Source organism: Papaver somniferum, chromosome 1, assembly GCF_003573695.1.
Source record: "Papaver somniferum cultivar HN1 chromosome 1, ASM357369v1, whole genome shotgun sequence".
Classification (NCBI taxonomy): Eukaryota; Viridiplantae; Streptophyta; class Magnoliopsida; order Ranunculales; family Papaveraceae; genus Papaver; species Papaver somniferum.
This window is the reverse complement of record NC_039358.1, coordinates 30,533,453-30,545,833: the sequence shown is the minus strand read 5'-3', so window position 1 is coordinate 30,545,833 and position 12,381 is coordinate 30,533,453. Positions and strand designations below refer to the sequence as shown.

At 36.5% G+C, this 12,381-nt stretch overlaps 1 protein-coding gene across 4 annotated transcripts; it reads right to left on the bottom strand.

Annotated features, from left to right (window-relative positions):
* Positions 1-627: 627 nt before the first annotated feature.
* On the bottom strand, positions 628-3,200 carry LOC113282315. Of its 4 annotated transcripts, none has more exons than XR_003326753.1 (3): positions 2,256-3,200; positions 1,960-2,145; positions 628-1,412 (listed from the first exon to the last, which is right to left on the bottom strand). XR_003326753.1 is itself a non-coding variant. In XM_026531298.1 (3 exons), exons 1-3 carry the CDS (start codon positions 2,714-2,716, stop codon positions 1,220-1,222), a joined length of 387 nt encoding a protein of 128 aa, XP_026387083.1. In that variant the 5' UTR covers positions 2,717-3,200; the 3' UTR covers positions 628-1,219. The 4 variants fall into 4 exon arrangements, 1 of the variants encoding a protein (XP_026387083.1); XR_003326756.1 differs by having other exon boundaries at positions 2,278-3,200; XR_003326764.1 differs by having other exon boundaries at positions 2,623-3,200.
* Between the last annotated feature and the right edge of the window lie 9,181 nt (positions 3,201-12,381).

The window sequence follows — 12,381 nt, the reverse complement described above, 5'->3', positions numbered from 1 at the left end:
ATGTATTTTTTTTTTTTGGAATGATATTTTTAAGCACATACTACCTCTGTTTCAGAAAAAAAAAAATACTTCCAAGTTTCATTTTTTCCTAAAAGTATGCCAAATTAAAAAAATATATATATCATTTTTCCTGAAACAGAGTGAAACTGTCACTTTTCGTAAAACAGAATGTGAAAGTATCACTTTTCTTGAAACGGAAAATTAGACTATGCATAAACCAAAATATGGCAGCATAATGTGTTATGCATCCTTTGTGGTGGTTTGCATAATGGATATGCATTCAATTTTTTTGAGAATTGTGCCTAAAGTGAAAATATCACTTTTCTTGAAACGGAGAGGGAGTACATCGTTTTATTAGTTGCAACATAAAATTAGTTGATGCATAAACCAAAATATGGCTACATAAAGTATTATGTTTCATTTGTGATGGTTTGCATAATAAATATACATATATTTTCGAGAATTGTGTCTAAAATGATAAATACCTCCGAATTTTTTGTGAAAACTCTGAATTTGATATTGTTGTACTCTGAATTTGATATTGTTGTTCGTACTCAACCGCGTAGATTTTTTGTTAACCCTTTCCAACGAGATAAAATCTATAAAATTCCAAGGCACGGATTTTTAGATATGTTATATTAAAATTGGTTGCCAAGTATACCCTTAAAAAATATGATACATAAGGAATTATAAACAATTTGACTCTTACATCTATTTTCCCTTCCTCTTTTGTTTATTTAGGAAAACATCTAAAGGAAAAAAAAAGAAAAATTTGATTCAAAGGGGCATTTTTGATTTTTATGTCCGGACCACTTCCAATCATTTTGTGTCAATTGATCACTTACATGTGACAAAAAAATGACCGTATGAAAAATCCTCCCTCCCTCTTTGCTCGGCCCTACTAAAAAAATGGATGAGAAAACCCATACAGACCGAGTCATGGAACTGAAAGTGCACAACAAAGAAGAAAGCCACATAGAAAGAAGTTCTTATCTCGAAATGTTGTCTCAGCAAGAAGAATGCAGGACAATATAATTTCAGTAGACAAGACGCCAATTTTTCAAACCTAGATAAATTTCGAGATAAGCAAGAAGAAAGTCTTCAAGGCTTCTTGGTCTTACCCCCACTACCTCTACTCTTACTAGGAGACCCTCCTCCACCACTCTTACCCTTAGAACCTCTATTTTTGCCCTTGCCACTTGGAAACCCTCCTCCAATACTAAATCCCTTGTGACCTGTATTGTTGGCATTTGGAACTGGCCAGACTTGTGACCTGTATTTTTTCCCTTGCGACTTCGAGACCTCTTTGATGCCTTTCCTCCTCTTCGAGGCCTATTTTATATGCAACTTGCTTCACAGTTGCATGTAAAACTGGAGATCCGCATCTTTGAATTGTAAAAGTGCTTGGTACACTAACCACCATACATATATAATATAGGAGGTTAAGCTCATGTAAAGTGGCCAAGTGTATGAAAGAAAGTGCATCAAAACCATACAAGAGTTACATTCCGTATAAACTGAATTTCTGAAACCAAACCTTCTCCTGTCTGATCACCACTTCCCAACTCAATTTTAGCTAATTTATAAAGCCACTGTGAGATGTGAAAGCTACGTGATTAAACTAAGGAGCAGCATGGTAACAACCTGGGCAACAATGGGGCATTTCCCCACCCTGCTCAAGATACTTTGAAGCCTTAAACATTTTCTATCGACCAGCCAGCATTTGAGGTGTTAAGTTATGACAAATCCACTCAAAAATCAAACAGATCGACCAAGGTTTTGCAATAATTTATAAACCAACCAAATTTCTACAGTTATTAGTATTTGAAACGAAAACATACAGGAAAGCATCTTGTCTACTGAAACACATGTCACATTGGTCTGAAAAATGCTTACACATACATTTCTTAAGTCTTCAAATACATCTAAAAAGATGAACTAAAATCCACTTGATCTTACCTCAGGATTGATAAATATGCATCAGGCGGGCCAAGAAAAGTTTGTGTAGTTTGTTGGTCATGCAGCGTAGCTTCTTCACTCAGAGAAACAAAAACCATGATGGTTTTCCTAATCCTCCTCTCCAGTGCCTCCACTTCCCTCCTGATCCCCCTCTCCAAAAGTGGCCGTGTTCCATATCTTAAGAACCTGTTAAAATGGTAATATATCATTCGTTGAGGATCCATTAAACACATGATAGCTTGTGTGAAATGAAAAGATTTACAGAAGCAGTATAAAGTTGTATTCAAAAATACAACCCCGACGGAACTTCGGGCTCACGTATTTCGAAGGGACTGCTGCAAGGTGTAACTATTGTAGATGGAGAATAGATCAAAGTACGGAATCACGGATGGATCCCCACTCTTCAATATCCACCAGTTCCAAAATAAACCTACTAGTGATGCTATGCCGTTTCGCAGCTAACTGATTCAAACACACCAAGAGCTGAGATACTCCTATTAATACCTACTTGGTTCGAACCAGCAGTTGTTTCCCAAATATTTTTCCTTCCTCAGTAAAAATTGTCATATCAGTAAACATAAATTAGGATTAGAGTTGGAAATTAAGCCTGGCTGCTCATTCAGAATTTATTTTGGCTTAAACTTTAGAAAGTCATAATTTCACCTAAAATTAGTATCTCGTTGGGGAAAATTAAGCCTGTCTGCTCATTCAAAATCCTTTCTTTCGTCCTCGCCCAATATTGACAGTACCTCATCATATTTCTTCAACGCAAGGTTTATAGCATTATTAGCAAGCTCGGCATCCCGCTTATACTCCGGTCAAAATATCACTCTCCCTTTCGAATATTCAACTCTCTCCAAAGCTTTAAAGGCTAAATCGAGTTTGCGATTATATTGAGCCAATTTTATTTTTTTCGGATCAGGACTTTTTCTTTGCTTCTTTTTTCCTTGGGCGATTAGGCTTGGGGTTTCGCCACTATATTGTCTGATTTGGAAGAAGTCGGTACTTCTAGGGTTTGAAAAGATTTGGGGCTGGAATTTTGAGATCGTAGTTAGGTTAAAGTTGTTTGAAAGGGATGATGAAATCGAGCTTATTGAAGAAAAAGAAGATATGGATTTTGACTTAAATGGGTTTCTTCTTAGGAGTGCTGATGAAATTCCTGAAAAAACCATCTTTGAGAACCAGATCTGAGATTTTTCTTCCCGAGTTTTTTTCAGGTAAATGAGAGTTTTAGTTTTAGGATTGGCTTATTATATTTGGTTCCTTATATTTTTATACAGTGATTGAAGGCACTTTTCTAACTTCGGGGTCAGCCCTTCGGCCCGTTCCTTTATATACTCCCGATTAGACCTCACCGGGTGGATCCTAATCCGGCCCTTGCATACACAAGTTACGTTACGTCTAGAGCTGGCAAACGGGCGGGCCGGGACTGGCTTGTTACGGGTTACACGGGTTCGGGTTAACACGGACCAAAGCTTGCGGGTTATTATTTTTCACGGGTGGTCATTTCTCCAACCCGCCCGTAACGGGTAAAGCTTGCGGGCCTACGGGTTACCCGGCTTGTTTAATTGATGTTAAAATTAAAAGTTAATTTAGCTAATTTCCGTTCCTGTTTAAGCTTTGGTTATCTTCAATCTCTATCAACACAAAAATCAAACAAAGATCCATTCTATTTTTACACAAAAACAAACACAAATCCATTCAACACAAAAATCAAATCCCATCTTCAATCTCTAATTCCCTATTCAATTTCTGAAACTTCATTTTCTTCTTGGATGATTCAAAGTCACAGAGCTTCAAACCACCACCGGGTTTCCACCAACAGTTACAAACCCATGTCTCCATTATTAACAGCTCAGATTGCTTACCTTAATAATTTTAGGTTCATCAACAGAAGTATAAGTCTTCTGTCTTCCTCCTGATCCTTAAATCGAAGCTACAAAATTTATCACATAAACGCATATGTTAAAAAAAAACCTAAAATCACACACAAATTTCAGTTAACTACATCAACAGCAACATCATCTACACTTCAGGAAGCAACAATCAGTCATAGCAGAGCCTATTATTTATCTCCCACTCTCTTAGCAGTTACCACCAACAACACCTATCAACACAAATTTCATCTCTATATCCATGTTTATCACAAATTCATCTCTCTCCCCCTGTGAATTTCACCATCGACCCATTCAATTTCAGAGCACCAATTTTAACAACCACATATTTTTGTTCCTCTTGGTTTAAATTCAGTTCAAATTGCCGATTGACCCAAATCGGCATCTCCGTCTCAACCTTAAAGATTACCCAAATATTTCATCTCCGTCTAATTATCTCTTCATTCTCGTTTGTCACAGCAGCAGCGACAATTCGTTCCTCCTAAATCTAAACCCTAGTTTCTTCTCAAACTTCTCTGATTTCCCAGATTCACCTTCAATTCCATATTTCTCTTCTCAAATCAACAGTAATCACCACCTATTTCTATCTCCATCTTTAAATCCGTGTTAATTTTTTTCATCAATTGATAAGATGATTAAGAACTTTTTCGTTTAAATTAAAATTAAGAAGAAAATGAAGAGGAGCCTATTGCTTTTTTCGTCGGGGAAGAGCGAAGAAGAGAAGAAGAAGAAGAAGAAGAAGAAAATGCCACTTTCATTAGGGTTTTTCGATTATATATCAGAGGGGACACACGTTATATTAAGGGGAGTGGGACACGCAGCATAATATATTGTGGGGGAATGACATTACGGGTTAACGGGTGAGCTTGCGGTTTTCACGGGTCGGTCCGGGTTAACCCGTTTTCCAACAAGCCAACATTTTTCCAACCCCCCAACCAAGCCGGGTTAGGATTTTCACGGGACGGGTACGGATTTATCCGCGGGTTTCGGCTTGTTTGCCAGCTCTAGTTACGTCCGTGGCTTACGAAAGAACGCGCGATTGGGATAGGGGAGACCAAAAAAAAATTATATTCTCATTGTCAAGCCCACAATTAATTTTGGGTACTGTGACACCCATAATTATTTCCGTGACACCCATAATTATATGAAATTACTAAAAATGTATGCATGATGGATTATGCATCCGCATGACAGGTTATGCATCAGGGATATAATTGGCAATGCAACTTGGATATAACATATCTAAAAATCCGCGTCTTGGAATTTTACAAATTTTATATCGTTGGAAATCTTTTTAAGAGAGCTACGCAACGAGTACAAACAAGAATATCAAATTTTTGTTTTTCACGAAAAAATCGAAGGTGATCATCATTTTAGGCAAAATTTTCGAAAACTTGATAACACATTCTGCAGACGCATAACGAATTATGCAACCATTTTCTCCACTTTTTAACAAATTATGCATTTGGATAACAAAGTTATGCATCTATAACAAGTTATGTAACCATTGTTTTGGTTGATTTTAGTGCGTACACAAAAAAAAATTGATACATAATGCAGTATGCATCCATATTTACGGATGCATATCTGGTTATACATTTATTTTCTCGATGCATAAAAGATTGTGCAACAATTTTCTCGATGCATAACCCATTATACAATCATATTTTCGGATGCATAACAGGTTATGCATCCATTTTCTCGACTGCATAACATGTTATGCAGATATTATTATAGGTGCATAACGTGTTATGCAACCTTTTTTTTTTGTTGGTTTCAATACTAACAAAAAGTAGCTGCATAACGTGTTATGCAACCATTCTCTGTACTTCATAACAAGTTATGCGAAGAAAAAAAGGTTGCATAACTTATCATCCACCTACAATAAGAGTTGCATTACGTGTTCCAATACATCTGTAGCTTTCAAACCAACAACACCAACTCCTCAAACTCAGAAGTAGTTTAGCATATCATGACCTTGAATTTGTATCATTTTTTCTAAGTATATTATTTTAATCCAAGCCTTAGTGGATTCCGACATGTTTGGGGAAAATATACACATACATTTTGCAGAAAAATGCACGCACTCAATACCAAGCCTTGTTGGTTTCTAATGCCACCGCTGAGTTGTCACTAAATTCACCTCAAAGATTATAGGATAACAAAGGAGTACATATCCGTATTCCTTCAGTTAGTAAGCCCTGGACAAGAAGTTACTACTACTGGTAATAGACGAAAAGAAGATATTCTTCAGTTAGTAAGCTGCACATCTCATATACCATTAAAAGACAATGTGAATTAAATTTATGAAATATTATAATATTAAGCTTAAAACTAGCATGATTTTGATCATCTTTAAATTGATTATCAACAAGAGAATATTTTATGTCTAAAGAAACAATACCCAAACTGGATTAAAATATGAACTCTGATTGAGATCTGTGGTTTCTAAATTCTCACGTTATATCTTATTAATTCTCACTGGAAAATACCAATATGCTAACAACCAATCTTTCCTAATCTAATGTAGAATTCCCAACGCTTCGTCATCTTTTTCGTTCATCACCAAGTTCAATTACAAACTCACTCTTCTTCTTTATTTTTCCAGTCGAATCTTCACAGAATCTTTCTTCCAATGAAAACCAGTGAAAATCAAAATCAAAAAGAAAAAACCTAAATCCAGATCGGATTTTAAGTTACGGTAACACAATAAATCCAAAAACATTCATGAAATCTCACCAAATATAATACTTGATTATAATGATCGGATTGTCACTTGATATCAATGAATTCGTCAACTATCTCAGCTGACAGAGAAGCGTATTTGGGAGAGAGAGAGAAAGACTAGTACAACACAGTTCCTTGGTAAAAAGAACGAAAACACAATTTTGATAAATATGGCCCTCTAAGAAATTTTTCCCCAAAAATTGGGTGCGCGCGTGAAGTTCTGAGTCTGTGGGTTTCATAGTGGGAAAAACTGATAAAATCGGTCTGATAGTAGTTTTCACTAGAGGAAAATGACAAAAATTGGATTTAAATATCTAATCGAGATCACCCCTTTATCTAAATATTTACCTAATACCTAATCTACTCCTCAGGTTTAATGTTTAATTATAATTAGTAAATTCATAAGATTATTTGTATTTTGGCTGAGTGAGGCGAGAGTAGAAGGAGGGAAAAAAATTGAGAGGGAATTTTTTTTGGTGAAAATGGAGGATGATTGTGAAGAGAAAATTGTTGCTGAATCTTTAGCTCAACTACAACAACAAGCATATCTTCAATCTTCTGCTAATGACAACAACTCACAATTGCAAGTATTTGTGGAACCAACATCCTTAGATGATGATTTTTATGAGCATGGAGAGTTTCTTGAAGAACCAACCCAAGAGAGTAAACTAGTTCAACATACAAGTACTCCCAATACTCAGGTAAAGGTGCCAGTGTGTTGAAAATTTGATTTTTTTTCTTTGAATCCACCATTGTTGCAGCTGAAATAGCTCTGTGCCGGCATTGACGTAGGACAACACTATTATCGGCATGATATTCATACTATGTCCATGCCGGCCTAAAGTATCCCCCATTTTGAAAGGCATGCCGGCATTGTATTCAACCGAAAAAACCATGCCGGTACAAAAGTTACTTTTTACCTACCACGGAATATTCTACAGAATATGCCACCGACATAGTTCAATTATAACGTTGCCATGCCGGTACCTCCAAAAAAACATACAGGAAGCAGTGGCTTCCAAAGCTAAACACCGGCATGGTATATTAATTATTGACCACGCCGGAACTCTGTACCGAGGCGGAATAATAGATAACGAGCATGCCAGAACCTATGTTTCCTTCGTTGATTTCAAATGAAATTTGTATGCCGGAAAGTGTTTCAAATTTGGTCTTCAGTTTCGGCTCATTTTGACCATGCCGGGACCTTGGTCGAGCATGCCGTAACTGTGGTCCGGCAGAGTATTTTAATTTTTTTTGGAAATAATTATTTTTTCATTCGATTCTTAGGTTGTGACCTATATTGATCCAACAAATGCAAGACCGCTTGGTCGGGATACGTCTGAATACTATAAAATGCCTCCGGTATGTTACCAAATCATACTTTTCACCTAATATATTGAACTTTACTAATGGATTGCTTGTAATGAACCTTATAATCTCTCATTGTTGTCCTTATGTAGGGAATAAAATCTAAAATGGAAGCAATTGCTTGCGCGAAAGAGACGGCTCTTAAGAACATGTGTGTTGGTGAGGAATACCCAAGGTTCAAAGATTCGTTTTGAGATGGCTTGCGAGAGAAGTGGGGTATACAAGGATAAGAATAGCCACAAGAGAAAGGGTTATGTATATCCAAAGAAGACTAATATAGTATACAAGACTCCTACGAGGAAGGATAATTGCCCCTTAGTTGTATTCAATTTAAGAGACAATGTCAAGGAATGGGATTGTACGGTGTGGTTCTTCCGTCATAACCACCCGGTTCCGGAAGATTTTGTTGGTCACTCCTTAGTTGCGAAACTAAAACCTCATGAAATGGAAGATGTAAAGAGATTGACCAAACCATGTATGCAACCAAGACAAATTCTCAGAGGCTTCAAAGAAAAGGATCGGACAAACGTGTCTTCTCTAAGTAAGATTTATATCGCACAAGCAAGTATTAGAAGGGTATAATGGGAGGGAGGGGCGTTATGCAAGAATTTGAGAAAATAGTTTGGGATCACAACTACACGCGTATCATTAAAAGAGGGCCAGACAACAAGCCCCTTCAAATATTCATTTCGCATCCTTTGCTTGAAGTTATGGTGTTCTTATGATGGATTGCACCTACAAGACAAACAAATATAATATGTTGTTGTTCAACATCGTGGGGAAAACGTCGGACAAGCTATCATTCACATTGGCTTGGTGTTTAATGAAAAACGAGAGGGGTTATAATTATAATTGGGCTTTACGAAAATTGAAATTATTCTTCCGGGAAAATCATCGTCCGAGGGTCATCATAACCGATCAAGATGACACATTAATGAATGCAATATCCGACGTCTTCCCGGATGCACAAAATTTCCTGTGTACATATCATATACGTCAAAATGTGATAAAAGCTTTTCATACCTTGTTTGAACCCACTAAGGCGGATATTAGAAGAGAATGATTGTTCAACTAGAGGAAGATGTTCGCAAGAACAAACTATCACCTGAAGAAGAAGAAGATGAAAGAGGCAAGATCAAAGAGCGAGTGGACAAAGAACATAAGGAAAATCATAAAAAGTGGTTGGAATTTCAAAGAGATTGTGAGAAAGTTTATCGGTCTCTTACCGAGGATACGTACGAAAAGAATTTGGACAAGTTTATTTCCAATTGGAACGAAGTTTATCCAACTGTCGTCTCGTATTGTCGGAATCAATGGTTGGATAAGTTCAAGGAAAAATTTGTGCATGCATGGATAAACCTGTATAAACACTATGCGAATGAAACAAATAGTATAACAGAGTTCTCTCATGGGATATTTAAAGATTTCATCGATTCTAGCCAAGTAGACGTGGTTACGGTCACCGAGGCAATGGAGCAATACTTTAAGAGTGATATCGATAGGATCAAGAAGGCTTTTGAGAAAAGCTCAATGGAAAGGATGACTTCATATCTTCAATATGGTAAGTTGCTCCGAGGAATATAATTCAACGTCTCTCATTGGGTAATAAAACATATGATGAGAGAAATGCAAAAGGAGATAAATTACGTTAATCGGGTGATGTGTGTATTTGTCCCGACATGTCTTCATTGGGGCATCTGTGTTGTCATATGCTTGTGAAGTATAAAGAAGTGATACCTATTGAGGTTATTGATCCGTTTTGGAAGCATATATCTTTCACCCCTCCCCCTACGGAAGCTTCCGGACGATCACCATGGTATACTAACTGAAAAGGCGAGGGTACCCAAATATACCTCAAGCTAAAACTTTTCCTACCTATAAGTCCTTTCTCCGAAAGTGATTGTCTATGGACTGAGTCGAGACAATACAACTAATCGGTTCACACTTCGTGTGATCGTCTATGGATACGAGATCGAGATAATACAACAACGAAGTATGTTTACTTGATACAAAGGTTCGGACTTAACCAAACATAATAGGATTGTTTATCAAGTAAATAGAAATTAATGTTTGTGTAATTTACTTTAATTATAATAAGAACAATTATAATGCGGAATATAAAAGTAAATGACACAACAAGATTTTGTTAACGAGGAAACCGCAAATGCAGAAAAATCTCGGGACCTTGTCCAGAATTGAATACTCTCAGGATTAAGCCGCTACACAAAATTACACCTAACTTCGTGTAGTTGAGACCAAGTAACTAACCCTATAGTTCACTTAATTCCGTTTGTATTCCCACGCCTCCGACTTGTGAATAAGTCACGTACTTGGAACAATTCCTTTGGTTCGTATTCCAAACAGTAAAGGAACAACAAATCTGTTTGGTATCAACTCTATTCAACCAAGTGATATGAGTTGGAAAAAGGCTCTTCCGTTTATCTTAACATAAACTCCTTCGTCGGGTTCTTAGATTTATCTTATGTTCAATCACCCAAAGGTGATCGTTTAATATTAATAAAATCAATACCTTTAATCACAAGGAAACGTATTGATGCCGATCTACTCAATTAATCAATCCAATCTACCACAAGGATAAACCGATTATTAATTGGATCCTCTTTTACCAAAACAAGTATTGTGCACACCAAAGTTTATAAAACTGTAGATGGGGGAAAACGATTTGCTGTTTTTTACGGAATTGAAGAGACGTCCGTGTGGAGACTCCTTGAACCGAGCGAAATGTTGAACCTCACATAGATGCACTGCAAGAAGGGAGTGCTTTAAGTTCCAGAGATCAATTTGTAGGACTCCGGCCTAAACCAAGAACAATGGCCGTTCCAGAGTCAATTCGGTCACAAGAGAGGATGGGTTGATCTGTAGGAGGGAAGCTGAGAAATGTGTGGGATCAATGGTGATCTGGTCATTGAAGGGGATAATCATGCAGTAATGAGGCATTTACAAGGAAAAGTTTCAACCATTCAATGGAAAACTCTGGCCATTCTTGAAGAAACAAAGAAGATATCAGACAACCTAGTTTCTTTTTTGGGTTTCCACTATGCAGACATAAAGGCCAGCAGAGTAGCTGATCTTTTGGCTAAGAAGGGAAGGAAAAGCAACATCACCACCTCCTGGGCAGACCAAACACCTAGCTTTTTAATTCCAACAATGCTTATGACACTGTCAAAGCTTATGAAATTTGTAATTTAAACAGCTTTCTTGTAACAATTTCGAAGGGGGTTAATCTAACAGATTCAGTCATTGGAAATACTTCTCATTCAGAGTTAATAACAGATGAGACTGAATCAATATGATTATCAGCCTTTGCTCTTTTTCCATATATTTCTATTTTCAGAAAAAAATAAAAAGCCCATACTGTCTCATTACGGAAGGAAAATTTTTACATCCTTAGGCTTAGTTTGGTATTGTTGCGGCTTTTATAAAAGCACTTTTCTGTTGTGCGTTGATGTGCTATGATGTGTGGAAAAAGCAGTTAGACGTTTGGTAAAATATTAATTAAAGTTAAAGCTGATTAGAAAAGCAATCAAAGTGTGTTTGGTAAAATATCAGTCTCAACCATTATTATTGTGGAAAATGACAAAAACAGACATCTTTGAGAATAGTTTTATTCAATTATATTGGGATTAAAAATAATTAATTTTTTTTTTACTATTAAATATATAGATATTAAATTTACTAATTGTTACTATTATTATGATTATTAAAAAAATATATTTTACATAACCAATTTTTAATATATATATATATATATATAATTTTCAAACGAAAAATCAAACTAAAATCAAGTAATTATTTAATATTAGTTTTTGTTTTTGACAAATTAAATGAAATGGTATCATAAAATAGTTTGAAAATAAAAAATAAATCATACAAAGCTTTTGGTTGGTAACCTAGCGACAAGTTGGGCTCCAATACCCCTGTGAATAGCAATGCCTAATCTATAAAAAATGAAACTACCTACACCACTACTAGCGTCATTGCTAAATAAAAAATTCTTTAAACGCTTAAAAAACCATAGTATCCTCACCAAGTTCCCTTAAGGTAGAGAAATCTAAAACACCCAAACCATATCCATGTGCAGCACACTTTTCTGAGTATTTGGCAAGTTTACCTGAAACCGCACCAGAAATTTCCTTGCCAGGAACAAAAGAACGAACACCATCACCAGTGAATGGAGAGACACCTGTAACATCCATACACACACATCTTTTCCACTTTCCCAGTTAAGAACAAGGATATCAGCGGGCTTAAGGTCTCTACCATCATCCGTCCGAAGACCAAGAGAAACCTCCTTGCGCGCAGGCACATTGGCTTTGTAACAAATGTCAAAGACAACATCACGGACAACATCATGACGAAACTTATAGCCAATATCATTGGCACAGTGAAGCGCATGATCTCCAAAAACGTC

Excerpts from the sequence above, each read along its gene's own strand:
- LOC113282315 (XM_026531298.1), bottom strand. Across the intron at positions 1,413-1,959 it reads GCATATTTATCAATCCTGAG|TGTACCAAGCACTTTTACAA; the intron begins GTAAGATCAAGT and ends TATGGTGGTTAG.